This window comes from Mastigoproctus giganteus, chromosome 5 (genome assembly GCF_048544385.1).
Source record: "Mastigoproctus giganteus isolate SK-2022 chromosome 5, ASM4854438v1, whole genome shotgun sequence".
NCBI classification, from domain to species: domain Eukaryota; kingdom Metazoa; phylum Arthropoda; class Arachnida; order Uropygi; family Thelyphonidae; genus Mastigoproctus; species Mastigoproctus giganteus.
The window spans coordinates 181026503-181044568 of NC_143579.1; the positions used below are offsets into that span (position 1 = coordinate 181026503).

Below are 18066 nucleotides of genomic sequence, written 5' to 3' on the forward strand. Positions count from 1 at the left end.
ATATTTGATAACAGGGTTAGCTGTATTTTGGCTTGTTCCTCGTCAACACAGCCGTTGGTTTACACGAATAATGGAAACCTACCTGTATCCAAGATATTAAATATTCTTTTAGTTCTTTTTGGTACAGTGGTTCCCATCCATTCAGATGAAGTGAAGAAAACTTGCGAAGAAACCTGAAAAACGAAACATTCACAGTTTTAAATTATCTCATTTTCTTTTGAAAAATATGTAAATTCTTTTACCGTATCACTTATAAAATTTGAATTATTTGTGGCAGTCGAAATATTGTAACCTGCAGAAAGTGATTTTATCAAAGGTAAATATAATCATTAATAATTATAGCATGGTCAATAAGGCAAAAACTAGTAAAGATCAGAGAGTCCTCAAAGAAACAAAATTAGATTAAATCTAAAGTTTGAAAGAACAAAACTAGCAAAATCTGGAAATAAAAAGGATAGTTCATCTCCGCCATGGTACACTGCGACGAGTACAGAGTTCTGTGAAATGGCCAGATACAAGTATGGTGTTATGTCTGCGAAGTATATGTCTTGTTCCGTTGTTTTGTTGTAGTTGGCCACTTAGCTACTAGGGAGCAGCGATCACCAGGATGGCCGCTCCCTAGTACCCGTCCACGCAACGAGGAGGCGGGCCACAACAATACGCGTACTATCAAACGAAAGTGACAAGGTAATAATAGTGCAACCACTGGAGGAAAAATCAATTCCATTGGATGCCAGGAAATCCCGTACCTATCACTGGGAGCCCAAACCAGTGGTACCATCAGATAAATAAAAAAATAATAATAAAATGAAATAAAATAATAAAAAAAATAATAAATATATATATAAATAAAAAAGATAAATAAATAAAAAAGCAATGAATGTAAGCAAATAAAAAATATATATAATAATAAATAAAATAAAAATAATAAAAATAAAAAAAATAATACGATAAAAATAAAAAAATAATAATTCTAAAAAAACAATGAATATAGGCAAATAAAAAAATTAAAAAAACCTGCCAAGAATAATGAATTGAGCAGTGGTCATGTAGCTTAGTGATAGGGTGGCAATCAGCAGTAATCGAGTCGTTAGAAAAATCAGTAGGTAAAGTCAGTCTGGTATCTCTTGTTTCATAATAAAATTTCAGATAGATTTGGCCAGGGCGACACATGGCAGAACACAAGACTCAGTGGAATTGGCCGACCAGGCTAGCCAGGTAGGTAAAGTGCCTGCCTGGCAAGCCAAAGGTCGCGGGTTCAAATCCCGCCTCGGGCTTGAATCAGAGTAAAAAATGCAAAAACTTTGGGAGGTGCATTATGGCCACAGAAGCCGATGCGCCAACAACTAACAAAAAAAAATCAGTGGAATTGATGCCAGAATCGTATGATTCAATGAGATTCGCATTCAATGATCCATGACCTGTTATTAAGTATGATGTGCAGAGACTGGGAAAGAACCATTTCTGTACAGTGTTGTAAGAGGTAAATGAGATGTCAGGTATAAGAGGCATCAGTAAAATGAATGAGAACGAAATTTTCAAGATTATAAATGATGCTAGAACTAGGGGACATAAATTCAAGTTACGGGGGGGAAATGTTTCGATTGGACTGCAGGAAGTTTTATTTTAGCCAGCGAGTTATAAATTACTGGAATAAGTTGCCTACGTGGGTGGTAGAGGCTGACAGTTTGGGGAAATTCAAAGGTCATCTGGATAGTACCTTCGGGTCAGGGAAGCGTATAGGATGATAGGTTCAATTTCCTTTCCTTTTCTTTTAATTATTATTTATTTATTTTTTATTAATTATTATTTATTTATTTTTTATTAATTATTATTTATTTATTTTTTTATTAATTATTATTTATTTTTTTATTATTGTTTTATTCGTTGTTTTTTTTTTTTTTTTTTTTTTTGGCTGGTGCAGCATAAGCCATAGGCTTTCTTGCACCATGCGGCCATTACTAATACTACTAATAAACGACTTGTTTACAGTACCTTTAGTAGACATGATAAGAACGATGGATATCAGGACGATGATTTTCGGAGGTATACTTTTTTTTTTTTTTTATGAACCCCAAACACGGAAGGTTCAAAACCTATAGTACTTAGTACCGTGCATGGGTTGAAGGAGAAGTATGGGTGGGGGATGCCGGAAACTTTGCTCTAGAGACCAAACATGGGTTTCCCCACTTCAAGCCTCCAATAAGCAAAGTGGTGGTATTGCACCGGTTGATGAGAATCATCTACCACCTGTATGGGGGTAGAGTTGTGGGACTCGGCTGCAGACACGACAATCAAGCCATTGAACGCCATACAACACTGGCTCCTGAAGTGCGCGACCTGGAAGTGCCATCTCCCACCATAATAACTTCACAGAACACCGATGGCCAAAACACTGAATTTAACCAGATTCGCAGCCTTAATGAACGAAAGAAGACTAATCTTCACCATCAAAATGATCACTGGAAGAATCTCAGCGCCCAACATTTGGGACATTGTGTGTTGGCGGGTTCCCCAACCAACACTCCAATTCCCAAGCTTCTTGCTCTTCCTTCGAGGCTACATTTTAAAGATCGGTTTCTCCCTTTTCAGAAGCTGTATCTAGCTCAGTCCTTGGACACTGACTTGTGAGAAATCGTAGATGACAAAAAGCGTAGACGGCTCAACTTAGATCTGCACGGGTGTTCCACAACCATCAACTGATATTAGATCGCTTCGGGTCGGCAAGAATTTCACGGAAAATCGAATTCAAGAAACTATCCTGTGTTATATTAATTTATTTTATTATTTTAATTTGATGTATTATTATTATTGTATTTTTTTAAGTAAATATAATCTGCTCTATGTTATTTATTTATCCTATATTATATTTCCGGCTAGATGATATCTCTGCCTTGTTAATCCCTAGCTTAGTGCTGTGAAGGATTTTGTAAAGTCTGGGTACCTGCATGTTCTTTGCACCGTACAATAAAGATCATATTTATTCTACTGCGCCGATCGCTTGACGTGCGAATCGTTTTCATCCATACACATCACAGTTATGTATGTAAATTTTCATGTAAATCTGTCCACTCTTTCTACTGCACTTTCTGCAATGATCGTAATCAGTGTAGAAAAAGCACAATACTTAGAGATAAAACCATTTCAGACAGGATAAAGAAAGAAATATTTAACAAATACATTCCATCTGCATTGACCTACGGATTAGAAATGTGGTCAAAAAAACAAATGAACAAACTTTTAAAAACTCAGAATAAATGGAAGAATAATCCTGGGGAATCATCATTAAAGTTAAGAAGAGAAACAAATGGTTAAGAGAGAATACTTGGGACAAAGGTTATAGCAGAAAAGATAAAAGTAAACAAATGGAGATGGGCTGGACACGCGTTAAGAAAAGAGAACAACAGGTAAACATGAAGAGCAACATAATGGACATCAAAAGGGCTGGCTAAAAATAAATAGAGGAAGATCCAGAATGAGTTGTAACGATGAAATCCAAACAAGAGAGTAGGATCACGGTGGATGAAAGACCATATTGGAGAGGCGTGACTCCAGCAGTGTGTGGTAATGGCTGATAATGAATTATAACGCAATACATTAAAAAGAAGCAAGTATTAATACTTTACGAAATTCACAAATGCAACCAGTGCATATAAGAACAAAACTTATCTACTTAACCTGTAAGTAGATGCAATTGTCTCCAACGCTTCTTTGGTCAAGGGAAACAATACAGCTCCTTTCAGCTTGTTTCTTGTGAAGTAGTACTCAATGTATGCACTTGCTGCTCGATCGAATAATTTCAGCTAAAAAAAAAAAAAGATGACAAAAGACAATTAAACCAAACTCATCCATACAGCATATACCACCCTGTTTAACGTATCATTTTTTTTTCTTTGGTGCGTTATATAAAGATCGTTTATTTATTACATTCGTAATGAATTGAGTAAATATATCAAAATGTCATGACTTCAGATTATCCTTTTGCAAACCATTATATAAATTTATTTTATCTAAAGAAACCTGTCATGGTGCTTATTTGTTGTTCGGAATATACAGGGTCATCGAAAAAGGTGTCCATGATTTCCCTTTTATCTTCGGAAATATTTGGGCGATTGCTGTGATCGTAACAGCAGAGAGTGTAAGTGTGTGTGTGTGTGTGTGTGTTGTTGTCATACGGAACCAGGGCTTTCCCCCATCTCCGCGTTGTTTTCATTGTGGTGAACCAATTCACTGGGAAATGCCAGAGATTTAAAAAATGTGTGGGAATTGTTTATGTGTAGTGTCATGTATCGTTGTTCATCTGGTCATTTAGCCGTTGGACCCCTGTTGAGGCCCAACGTTGCCCCACTTACGCTCGTGGAGGCAAAACAGGAACACAGTACCCATAGATTCACTATGGCAGGTCCTGCCTTAATTTCCCGCGATTTCGGCGGCTAGGACCAAAAAAAAAAAAAAAAAAATAAATAAATAAAATAATAATCATTAATAATAATTAATAAAATAAAGAAAGAAAATAAATAAAGAAAAAAAAATCTGCGCTATTGTAGAGGTAATATCGCTTAGGTTTGCTAGGCCGAGTTTTGGGTGTAAGGTAATTTTATCATGTTAAGTTTTTGATGTGTGGGGCTTTCGCTATAATGAAGGTAGAGAGGGGAGGGAGACCGAAGATTGGGGAAAAGAAATATAGGGCCAATAGAGAAGATAGCCCCAGTGGGGCATGCCCATGCCCCACCAGAGTAGAAGTTTTAGGGTGGAGGAGAGGAAACATAGAACGTCCCCTCGCCCCCAAGGAAGCAAACAGTGTTATAATTCATTAAGTTTTATTTGACACCTCAACAGTGACCTTGTCTGGCCGTGAGTGTGCGCAGAATGACTCTTGCGCGCACCGCCTCAGTCAGTGCCAGTAAAATGGCCACCGTGCAACAGAAAGCGCAGTGTGTGTTATGGAACGCTGAATTTAAGTCTGTCATAACAGTGAAACGTCAATGCCGATGTCGGAAATGACGTTGCACTGTTATGACAAATATTCCCGGGATGCCATGTTGCATTATTTTACTGGATAGAAAGGGGATCTACCAAGATGATAATGCGCTGTGCATCGGGAAGCACTGGGATCAAGCGAATTTGGAGGTCTAATTTGCCTGATCTCAATTCAAATTAGCACCTGGGAGATGTTTTGGTACGGGAAGTGAGGCATATGGACATGCAACCGTCATCAATTCCAATATTGTAAAAAGTCTTGCAGCAGCATGGCTGCATATCCCTACGGACGTCTTCAGACATCTAGTGGAAACATAGTTCAGTAGTAACTCAGTGTATCTTGACATCCATCCACCGTTTGATACAATCTTTGTACTTCAACTGCTTGCTTCCCACAAAGCTATTTCAATTTCTACGGTAATGTATTCTGGTTCCTAGAAGCTCTCCTATTCAAGAAGACGGTCGTCCTAAAGGTTGGGAGATAGATTGACATCAACATACACGTAATAGAACTGTCGGCGTACCTCAATGCAAGGATTTATTCGGCGTTCCTGTTCATGGCAATTCTGGTGTGTTTGTTAGCCAACAAACACAACTGGAGCACATGTGCTGACGGTGCCTGAGTGATTTTTGTCCTCTGTCATTTTGTCTCTAAAACAGTGATTTATCGGAATCTGCCAAACTGTCAATGTTCTTCAGCAGTAGCCCAGAGTCCTGAGAAGCTGATAAGATGTTTTTGGATACAAGACTCCAGAGATAAGTATTTTAATTTAAAATTTTTTTTCTAACTCTCGCATGCATAATATATACTCACTGTATCGCTTCGACTACTGCCTGCCGTCGCAACAAGGTGATCTCTGACCGTTGGTCTCTTTGACTGCCTAAGGGCTTTCAAGTATCCTAGAGACCAGACTATTGTTCTCCTCCTGCTATGGTGCCTCCGTAGCCAGGTGGGCACGAGCAACAGTGCGTAGCACACGCTTCTTGATTAGACCGGGGTTCACGCCCGTAACCACCAAATATGAAGGATGCGGAAAGGTCAGGGAATGACAACCGCATATCCCCGGAGCAATATGGCCTTAGTTGCTAATGCTCCTAAAAACCAAATAACAACAACAACAACAATCCTCCTGCTATAAAGTGATTTCCTCCCTGCTACCCCTTGCCTTTTGTTTCCAATCCTCTGGAGACAAAGCAAAAGCTGACGTTTTTCGCCCAGGAGAAAACAATAAAACTATTCCTTGACCTGAATTTAACTCACACAAAATGCACTGCCTAAATCCTAAGAACGACAAGTGTGCACGTCATTTTGCTTCTTGTAGTTGGTAAAAAGAAAAACTGAAATCTGCCCGCTTATCCGAAGTGCCTGTAAATCCGTACTTTCCATCTATCAAAACTGACAATCTCCACCATGTTAAACAGCGAACCGGAAAATGAGGAAAGAACATTGATTGTCCCCCTAACAAGATCCCGGGGTGACTTTGCACTAAATTGAATCTATGGAAGATCAAGAAGAAAATAGGCCTAACCTTGCCTGCAGGAAACGCAATAGGGAAACTGCAGCCAAAGCGGATGGCATTCCCACGATGCCATTAGAGAATAGCGTTTCCACAGATATGATAGCCATATCAAATACCGATCAAACTTACCAATACAATCGTGAATCTGTATCTATATGCACCTGTATGCAGAAACTGTAACTGACGAAGTCTTTTCCCTTAGATCCCGCTTGGAAGCTCTCATGGCCAAGCCGACCAACCGGATTACGTCTGCGACTCGCGGAGATATAATAAAGATATGGAGCCAGATGGAACAAAACCTTTTTGACTTTCACGTTAACAACGAGCGGCTCAAAGCCAAAGTGGAAACCTATCAGGAAGAGCGTGGAAATGAAATGCTACAGCGTACCCGCTCTTATGCAGATCCGCTGAGGAATCCTTCAAAAAAAGATTACTGGAGCACACAAGCCAACCCAGATAAAGAAAACGCTACTAAAGGAGCAACATCTGGTTTTATTAAAACCAACAGAAGACAGTCCCATGGAATCGAGTGAAGCTGTCAAGACGGCCGTTGTACAAAAATTAGCAAGCGACTTAAAAAAAACACCCGTATCAAATCAATAAGAAAAACCAGGAACATCGGAGTAATAATTGAGACTGTAACGCGACATGAAGTCCAGACAATACTGGACAACCCAAAAATTTCCACCATGGGACTCACAGTTGAGACACCCAAAAAGAAAGGTCCAGCAATTATTGTTTTCGGTATCAATAAAAACCCCAAACCGGAACAAGTGGCTGAAGAAATCTATTGTAGAAACCTTCAAGGTGAAAGCGAATTTACCAGCATCGAAGATGCGGTACAACCAAAGTACCAGCCCAAAGGAAAATCCTCCCAGAATGTAAACTGGGTCATTGACCTCTCGGCACAAGCTTGGCAAGTAATTAAGGAGCAGGACAGAGTTGTACCTGAGTGGACCAGCCATGGGTTCAAAGAACACAGTCGTCCCAAAGTGTTTTCGCTGTTGCAGGTTCGGCCATACTACACACATGTACACAGGTCGATTCCACGTGCGGGTACTGTGCCCAGAAAGGGCATAACTTTAACACTTGCCCTAAGAAAACTGAAGAACCGGTTTGGCCCAACTGTAAACTAGCAAAAATGGATTACAAGCATTCGATAAGGGATAACAAGTGCACGGTTTATCTGAAAGCAAGAAGCATACAACAACAAAGAATCAACTATGGCCCGATATAAGACATATAACTGTACAATCATGAAATTTATGCAGCTGAATGCTCAGCGACCGCGTGCTGTCGTGGATCAAATAAGAATAAAGGCTGACGAAGACAATACAGACGTCCTGTTCATCCAAGAGCCCTACACAAATGCAAGAAAAGTCAGCGGATATCCGCTTATGTACAAAATGATACAATCAGAAGAAGACACTCCGTGGGCGGTTATCCTTGTTAGGAACCCGCACATAACTTCCACCAAAATCCACACCCTCTCTACCCCATGGGCGGTGTGTGCCCAGTTTATAGGACCTATGGAATTGTTCCACGTCATCTCATTGTATTGTCGTCCAGGCGAAGACATAACCCCTGCCATCAGGTATCTGCAAGCAGTCCAAGCCCTCCTCCCAGATGGATAGATTATTCTCCGTGCTGACGTCAACTGTCGTTCTGCAATGTGGCACACCAACTCGGAAGACCTCCCGGGCAACCACAGCGGCCGGCAACTCGAGAACTTTCTCTCTACATCCTCTCTTGTAATCCTTAACAAGCCTAACAACATGCCTACCTTCAGTAATACCCTATGGGAGTCCACAATAGACATCTCAGCAGCCACAAGATTGGAAAGTCCGTGAGGCTTGGAAAACTTCCGACCATAGAGTGATTACTTTTAACCTTCAATGCTCAATAGAACCAGCACCTCCGCTGTTGTAGTTGTTGTTTGTTGTTGTTTTGGTTTTTACGAGCATTAGCACCTAAGGCCATATTGCTCCGGGATATGCTGTGCTCATTCCCTGACCTTTCCGCATCCTCCGTATTTGGTGGTGACGGGCTCGAACTCCAGTCTAATCAAGAAGCGTGTGCTACGCACTGCTCCTTCCCACCTGGCTACGGAGGCGCCTCAGCATCTCCGCCTAGAAACAATATCATCCGTTATGCAATTAACAAAGCAGACTGGAACCTCTTTAATTTAACGGTCCAAGCTTCCCTCCAAATTCCTGGAAACACCAATCTCACCAACATCAACCACAACCAGCATCAGAGGAAAATAACATCAATCATAACCAATGTCTGTGACAAAACAATCAAGAAGAAACACCCTTTCCCGAGTGCTGACCCATGGTGGTGCAACCAACTGGATCATCTCTGCCATCAGGTTCATACAGCACAGAAAACGTTTTAATGTGCTCGCCGTACCTGGCCCCCTCATTAAGTTGATGCCCTACGCAATAACTATCGTAGGCTAAGAAATGACTACACTAGTTTAATTAGAGCCAAGAAGAAACAGTCTTGGGAACACCTGGTCTCCACGACTGGAAACAAACCCCCTGGGGAGTTGTGTATCGCATTGTTACGAACAAGCTTGCCAGGGGTGAGGTCATCTCCTCTACAGTCGCCTCGCAGGGCACCACAACCCTCACATGGGAAGAGTCAGTAAACAACATCTTGGATACCCTGTTCCCGCTAAGCACAGATCCTCAATCCAGCCAGCAACAAGAAATCTGTACTGAAAATGCATCCTACAGCACCACCTCTATAGAATAGCCGTTCAACTTAGATGAATTAAAACTTGCCATTGGCAAAACAAAAAACAAAAAATCCCAGGGTTAGATTTCATTGAAGCAGAAGTAATTAAGAAGTTTGCAGAAACGCAATCAAATCTCCTTCTCAGCCTGTACAACCATCGTCTGGAAGTTGAACTCTTCCCGGATGAATGTAGGAAAGAGGCCAATCTACGCCTCATTTTGAAGAACCCAAGTAAACCACCAGAGCAGCCAAGGTCATACAGACCCATAGCACTCCTTCCCGTTTTAAGCAAAATATTTGAACGTCTTCTCCTATTCAGATTGGAAAAACACTATAAAAATGCAAATCTCCAGTCCCCAAACCAGTTCGTTCAGCAGAAAATGCTCTTCGACAGCTCATGGAGTCTATCAAAAATTCAGCCACCAAACACTTCTTAGTAATATCAGTGGATTTCGCCGGTGCCTTTGACTTGCTCTGGTGGCCAAGTATACTACGAAGACTCAGAGAAGCTAGCGTTCCAGCAAATCTTTACAGCTGCAAACAGGACTATCTTCACAACAGAAGTGCTACAATCAGAAATGCCTATCGACAAGTCTCCAGAAATGTCTAAAGAGGATGCCCCCAGAAATGTCTAAAGAGGATGCCCCCAGAAATGTCTAAAGAGGATGCCCCCAAGCTCTGTCCTTGGCCCTTTCCTATGGAATGTGGTCATGGACGAGTTCCTGAACCTAGACCTGGGGGATGTTTCCACCCAAGCCTTCGCAGACGACTTGATACTGACAGTCACTGGAAACTCCAGAGCTTTCTTGGAAACAATAGCCAACGGAGCCCTTACAAAGCTACAAGAATGGGCCAGCCTCCATAAACTACATATATCCCCTGAGAAAACTACTTCAGTTCTACTCAGAGGAACCCTTCAATTAAGCAGTCCGCCACAGATTAAAATTGCTGGTAGAACCATCAAACTGGCAACTGAGATGAAGTACCTTGGGGTAATTCTCAACCCCAAGCTCACGTTTTACCCGCATATAGACTACCTTCATCGCAAAAGTCAGGAACTACACCGCAATGGTAGTGAGGATCAGCAGGTCTGACTGGGGCCTAAATCGCCGCTCACTGCAAATGCTATACAAAGCTGTATTTATTCCCACTATAACCTATTGTGCAGGTGTCTGGTATCATCGTGCACTCATTGTTCGTAACCAAAGGAAGCTCACCTCCATCCAGCGTAATATCATTCTCACTATCACCCGTGCCTGCTGCACAGTAAGCAACCCAGCGCTCCAAGTCTTTGCGAATTATCTGCAGATCCCTCTGGACTTGCAGATAATTCGGAAAGGTGTGCGCACTACCGGCTCGCAAAGGGACTCCCTACCACCATCCTGGATTTCACTACAAACCCAGCAAACACCATCAAAGAAGAAAAAAAAGCGCCTTGCAAGTACCTTCTTAACGCCTGGAAAAACAGATGGAATACCACCCCCAAGGTTCCATCACTAAAAAATTCTTGCCTGAAATAGCCCAGATCTACCCTAAAGCTCTAGCATGGTACAACCCAGGGTTTTATACCATTTTCCTGATTACACGCCTTGGATCCATAAATCAAACTTCCCTCTATGAACATCGTTGATGACCCTCGCTGTCTTTGTGGTGAAAACGAAAACTGGGATCACCTATTCTATGTTTTTCCTCTCTACGAGGACCTGCGAACGTTCCTCATATAAAAAATACATGCCTTGCCTCGAGGAAATGAACATTTTCTGATCAATGAGGAAGACCAGTACCACGCTTTCTCTGCCTTCGCCCATGATCGCTTCACCAGAAGAAGATCACTGGTGCAACGTCCTGGAACTGATGCACATTGATCAACACCTTTTTCTCATATACTGAACATCTTCACCTAGATTGTGACCACTTGTAGCTACTAAACTTGACACTGAGGTCCCTTGAATTGTTTCATCCTTGTCTCTCTTGATACGTGACTGTCTTCCGACCCTCTCGAGGGCTCTCTTCTTCCACTTCGACCAGAGAATTCCCACCCAACCTGCGGAGGATGCCTTCCGTTACTTACATCCTCCGTCGCTCTGTCTATACCTCCTTTCCTTTACCCTCTCCGGTACTCCCTGTACCCTATATCTTTTTTTTTTTTTTTTTTTTTACTTGGTTTCTTTGCAGGAAGCTCAGGCGACCTGGAGGAGACTAGCGAAGAATTATGGGCAGCCTGGCTACCTCCTAGTGATGTATGCGGGCAACGTGGGGTCCACCAGGGGCCCTGCGGCCAAAAGCCAGGACACCCAACAGAACCCGACACAATAATTCATTTACAACACAAAAAAATTTTCTGGCTTTCACAGTGATACAGTTTGTCTCCACAGAGTTTATATGACGCAGATGTGGAAAACCACTGGGGGGGGGCTTTTCCCCCAACACTATGCACACTATGTGCTGACGGTGTCTGCGCAGGTAGCACAGTGGTATCGTCACCGTCCTCCCCACACCGGGTGGGAAAGGTCCGGGTTCGAATCCCGTCGATGACGCGAGGAACTTTAATGGGCTTTTTTCACCCCGTGGCTGAGTTAGTCGGTCTCATGAGTAGATAGCAAGGTTTTTACCTCAGAACTGGGGTTTTTCTTCCATCAAAACAGACAAATCGACCATAGAACACACACAATTAACAGACATAAGACACAGCACGGCATATTATGAATTTATTCTGGTGGCCTAAAAATAACAGTTTGATTTTTTTTTTTTTTTTTTTTTTTTTTTTAGTGCTGACAGCGTCAAGTTCTTTACGAAGATGTCACCATTCCACTTGCCAGCGAAAACTACTCACTAAATTAACAGGCAACTACGGGACCGCAGACTACCTCAACTTTTAATTGCAAATCAGTCCCCTATAATTGGTACAGATTATCTCGCTAAAGGCCAGCCCAACAACTTTAGAATCTCTGCTCACGGGTCCCCAATTCCAAACGTCCAATCACATAGGATTTGGGAATTGTGTTCGACTCCAAAAAAAACTATCATTTAACGAGCATATTAACCTAATTCAATCGAAGCTAACCTCTCTAAGGTGGATCTCCAAGCAACAGCTGCTCCATACCAGTGTTTTACACCTGCTAAAAAAGATGTATCGTATCTGATCTGTACCTGGTCGATACGTCTAGGAAATATGAATTTCGATTGTCGAATCCAATTTTAAAGAATGTTTTTGGCGGGATTCCGGATGTTAAATTGGATCTGCACCATGCATTGTACCCCCCCCCCCTTCCCCTAGGTCTCACAGAACGCATTTAGCAAATTTAGAACTGGGGAAGTTGCGGTCATAAACCGGAGAGTGAAGGCTACCATTCACTATTAAGATAGCAACGGATAAGATAACAGCCACTTTTCTGGAATCTGCTCTTGGCTGATTCCCAGGTCTTAATTTCAGTCATCAGCACAACTCTGCAAACCGCAACTGGCTAGCACTCATTGATAAATTGCATGCTACCCTCACTCCAAGTTGTTTACTACTTCTTCAATAAGTGGTAGCCAGCAAGAAAAAACAGAAAATCCTCTCTAAATTTAAAACGCTGTGTTCATCCAACTGTATCTTTCTCCGCCTAGTTGAGGCCCTGTGGCCCTGGGTAGCACAGTTGATAGAATCGCCGCCCTCCTCCCACTGGGTAGAAAAGAACTGACTTCAGATCCCATCGATGACGTGGGAAATTTTTACGGGCCGTTTTCACAACGTGGCTGAGTTAGTCGGCCTTAGGCGAGGGTAGAATGGTTTTTCTCCCGGAAATTCGAGTTTTTTTCGTCCAACAAACAAAAACTGGACCACAGAACACACGCAATTTACAGACTATATACGGCGCAATATGGCCCCAAGAATACAGAAATATATTCCCACAACTCCATGCAACTAAGCTTAACCAAAAAAAAAAAAAAAAAAAGCCAGAACCCAGAACTCTTGTCCAGCTCTGCTCCTAGACTTTGGCTCCGGGCTTTCATATATCAAAAACCACAAAGGCTCTGTATCGTTACATTAAGAGTGTGTTTCATCACATAAAGTTAGTCTATTAACATATAATAATGTGCTTAAGTCTAATACTAATAATGTACAATGTTAGTTCATGTGCTTATTTATTAGTTGATTGTAATCATATATGGATTGTAAATCTCTGACACTGCCATGCCTTAATTGATTAATGCGTACGTTTTATACTGCTATTCTGTTCTATTGTATTCTATATTTTGTTTTTGCTGCCTATGCGGAATTTTACTTTCGCTTTACTGTAAACGAAGTACAGCATATAAAACTTCCTTGTTGCAAGGTTAAGAAGTACGTCACTTCCTCTTCTATTTTTGTTGCTACGGTAATTATGGAACGGATGTCACATTTATCGGAAAATGAAATCAGGGATAAGAAATTAAATGAAGGTGTTGTGTATTATTTTATTAAATAATAACTATTCAGGATGTTACCTGTTTGCGTTTTTAATAATAAAAAAAGAGTGAACAATTGGAGAACGCCAACTCTCTTCACATGGAGAGACAGACGATATCGTGAAGAGACTGAGCGTGTAAACACTACTATTTTATTTTATCATTATTTTTATGTAGCCCTCAAACACGAAAGGTATCAAAACCTATAGTACTTAGTGTACCGTGCATGGGTTGAAGAAATGAAGAAACTTTGCTATGGAGACTAAACAGATTCACCACTTCAAGCTTCCAATAAGCAAAGTGGTGGTATTGCACCGGTTGATGAGAGTCATCTACTACCTAGCGTTAGTTTCAGTACTAGTAAGTATTAGCATTATATCAGTCATGATTTTGGAATAGGACCAGGGTACGTCTGCCAGGGGCAAACGTTGATGACGTTATAGAGCAGCTATCTTTTTAAGGGCACAATATCATCTTGTACAACAATATCACCTTATCGAATTATTAAGATGACATTGTTGTACATGTTGGCCCTAATGACATTAAGAATAAGAAATCTGCAGACTTACTTAATAAGTGCTGGGCAACGTTGAAAAAAAAAAGTCCCGAGTTAGGGTTAAATTTGAAAGTGTATGCATTTCTGCCCAGACATGATAGGAGGGGGTATATGATTTGAGTCTTGTCAATAAATCTGGCCCTGGAGAGATGGTGCAAGGATCATGGGGTAAAATTTTTCTCAGCGTGGTTTGTGTTTGTTAACAGGAAAGACTGCTTCTACATGGATGGGATACACTTAAACAGGAAGGGTGCAAGAATATTTGCTGATGCTATCGAGGCAGTGTTAGGTGGGTCGGAAAACTGCTATCTTGGGGGGAATACACAAAATTCCACGATGAACATTTTACCAGCAACATTCATTGCTTTTACTCCCAAGATTTTTAAAACCTGTTTATAGGGTCTGAATATATCAACCACTAAGGGTTAATGGAAAAAAATGTCCACAGAAAAAAGGTCCAGCTAAAAACATTACTCTACTGCTAGCTTCACCACTGCTGGGGACATGACAGCTTGCATGTATTTTTTAAAAGGTAATGTGGATCCATTCACGAATCTTGCAGAAGATAGCATTTCTAGTTACGCTACTGTGCGTCTTATTCACATATCGCAAAAATTACCAAGTAAGCCTTAGAAGAACTAAATTATTTCTGTCATGTATTGGCGCCTCCGTAGCCAGGTGGGCAGGAGCAGCAGTGCGTAACACCCGCTTCTTGATTAGAGCGGGGTTCGAGCCCATGACCACCGTATATCCCCGGAGCAATACGGCCTTAGTTGCTAATGCTCCAAACAACTGTCATATATTTATTTTTCTTCTTTATTTCTATTCCTTCTATATTCCACTAAAACTGCATTTATGATACATGGTACAATTTTTATGCATCCATTTCACTTATTTCAGCGTGTCTGAATTTAATCAGCTTTTTCTTTATGTTATTAAACATAATATTTTCCAAATGCTCTAATAACTAGCAACCTCTTCTATTTCTCACTCATTCTCTACTTCAATATACTTTTTTCAATTCAGAACGTGCAAATTGCTTCTACTTTTTTTGTTTAGAAGGAAAAGGAATTTTTAGCAGTGAGCTTGTAATTCACTCTGAGGCTTAGTTAAATTGTATGAAGATTGAACTAAATGACCATCTTTCGGTTCAGCATTTTTGGCTTAGATAGATTTTCTCTTGTACTCATGTTGTCAGCATTAGGCATATTTAGCCTACTGAGTAAGCTTCATTCTGACAACTAGAACCAACACAAATTTGTAATATTGTATTGTCTGCATCAGTAGTACGAGGATTCAGTGGATAGATACCAGTATGAAATTAAGAACCGTCGATTTTTCGAGGTGAGCTTTGTTTCTTGATTAAAAAAATAAAGAATTAAAAATTAAATTGTCGAAGACTTAAAAAAGGCTTTGTTACAAGACATGAAAAACATAAATTATCGGTTGTAAATTCGAGCATTTCCATTGAACGAGTTGTGGAGTTATATGTAATGCCTGCCATTAAAGTTGCTAATTTGTGCTACCCTACCAAAAATCATGGAACGGAACACCCTCTCTGATTTTATTATCATTTTAAGGGGCATAACCCATATCCGTATGTGTGCGTATTATGTTTGTAGAAGTGTACGTATTTACGGGCAAATTTGCATGGTGTGAGCTGAAAAACTCGGGAAAACGCTACTCTCTAGACCTGGAAACAGAGTTTTCCCCATGATCGGCTAACAACAGCCTCGATTGAAGAGGACTTTAGAATTTCCTGCAGGCATTGACCGTACTAGAAAGTACACCTCTCCGAAAGAGTGAAAAGTGGCGAGACCCTTATTCTGTTACACGAGGACTTGCGCTCTCTAATTGCAGGAAATTGTGTTTGATTATGAAATATGCAAATATTTTCATTATAAAGGTAATTAAGGTGAGCCCAGAATTCGTTTTAGAAGCCGAACGATTAATCCAAGAAAAGTACAGTTTCAAAGGGGAATTTGTCTATATACAATTATTCCTATATTATTGCCATCTTAAAAAAAAAAAAAAATTCAGGAACTAAACATTCCGAAGTTGACTGTCGGCAACGCTTTGCCCATTTGTTTCGTGATTTTCCTGAAGAAAAAACATGTAGGCTTCGTTCGAGACCGATTGACTCAGCCATGGTGTAAAAAAAAAAAAAAAAAAATCGGTAAATTTCCTCATGTTTCAACACATCATTCAGACCTAAGTTCTTTCCACGTGGAAGAACAGTGACACTGAACATAATGGTCAAGGATGAATCGTCGATGGAATATCGATTTCAAGTTAATGGGGGGAGTGACCCCATCTGATTGCAATACACTTTGCAGCTGGTGAGGCATCAAAAATTCAAGGTGGCAGTCATGCAGACTAGTTCAGGAACACGCATCTAAGCTCCTGGACAAATTACGGAAGTAGTTGAAGAGATAGCAGTGCCTCTCCCAAACGCACTCAAGACTGAAGGTCTGTAGATTGCACAGGCAGCCATACAGACAATTATGTTCATTCCCAAACAGCAGTCGCCCATTCTGGAGTGTCGACGTGAGAATTATTAAAAAATATCGTGTGAAGCACCATGGCAACTAAAGCTGTGAAGTGTCAGTATACTGTGTCTGTAATTACGTGTATTCTTTGGTCTGTTTGTTTCTTCTGGGCGAAAAACCCGAGTTTCAGGGAGATTAAACTATGCAACCTTCTACCTAAGACCGACTAACTCACCTATGTTGTGAAAAAGGTCATAAAAATTCGTCGCGTCATTGAGCATTCAAACACAGGTCTTTTCCACTCGGTATGGAAGGACGTGAGTATAACTACTGTGCCACCCGCGAGGGCTAATGCGAGATGAAATTAACCACTGTTGCACTTGCTTAAGGGCAGAATTTCATCTCTATACTTCTGTGTGAGAATTTTTCATCTAAAAACAGCCACTGGACGGCACATCTATCGAAAGAGATGTCTTTCCAAACCAGCACATTCCCCATTCCATAGATACCCTGTTTAATGATATTATTTAGAAAATGCCAGTGTTCGGGCTCTTTCTACTGAGTGTAAATCTCGGAACACTTTTCAGAATAAAACTGGACTTATTGATAATCAGTACAGCTGGTCATTGGTCTTTGGTTTATTTTCAGTCTCTCTCCCTCTCTCCCCTGTGATGCGGGGTGAGGAGAAATACAAGCTGGCAGTCATGCACCTTGCAGAGAGGCAATCGTAGTGTAACACCCCCCGCCAACTTGTAGGCAGACACAAACATTCGAACGTCTTCTGTGAGGTTCAGCCATACATAATGTCTGTTGTCAATTTCGTGTGTTTTGTGGTCTATTTGCTCTTTGCCAGAAAAAAATCCCCCAAGTTTCCCAGAGAATAAACCAGGCTACCCTCGCCTTAGATCGACTAATTCAGCCATACTGTGAAAAACAATCCATAAGTATTCCTCGCATCATTGACGGCATTCGAACTCAGGTCTTTAGACCGGGGTTCGAGCCAGTCACCACCAAATACGGAAGATGCGGAACGGTCAGGGAATGACCACTGCATATCCCGGAGCAATATGGCCTTAGTTGCTAATGCTCCTAAAAACCAAATAACAAACAAACAAAAACTCAGGTCTTTATCACCCAGTGTGGGGAGGATAGCGATTGTACCACCTGTGCTACCCACGGGCAGCAAAGTTGGTACAATCACTATTTAAATAATGACACTAGTATCCACGATGGTATTAGTGTCATTATTTAAAGTCTTTGCCCTAGATTTATCTCCACGATATCTTCCGATACTAATTCCTGATTGCTGGAAACTTCTCCCAAATCTTTGGACAACCACATCAAACCA

At 41.0% G+C, this 18066-nt stretch overlaps 1 protein-coding gene across 1 annotated transcript in view; it reads right to left on the reverse strand.

Moving 5' to 3' along the window:
- The window catches only part of LOC150085892 (protein unc-13 homolog 4B-like), a 145968-nt gene that overhangs the window by 99110 nt on the left and 28792 nt on the right, over positions 1 to 18066 (reverse strand). The window contains exons 5-6 of the mRNA XM_090374285.1: positions 3679 to 3803; positions 83 to 173 (exon numbers count right to left, since the gene is read on the reverse strand). Of these exons, the coding sequence (XP_090230411.1) occupies positions 83 to 173; positions 3679 to 3803 (216 nt within the window). The remainder of the gene's footprint in view (positions 1 to 82; positions 174 to 3678; positions 3804 to 18066) is intronic.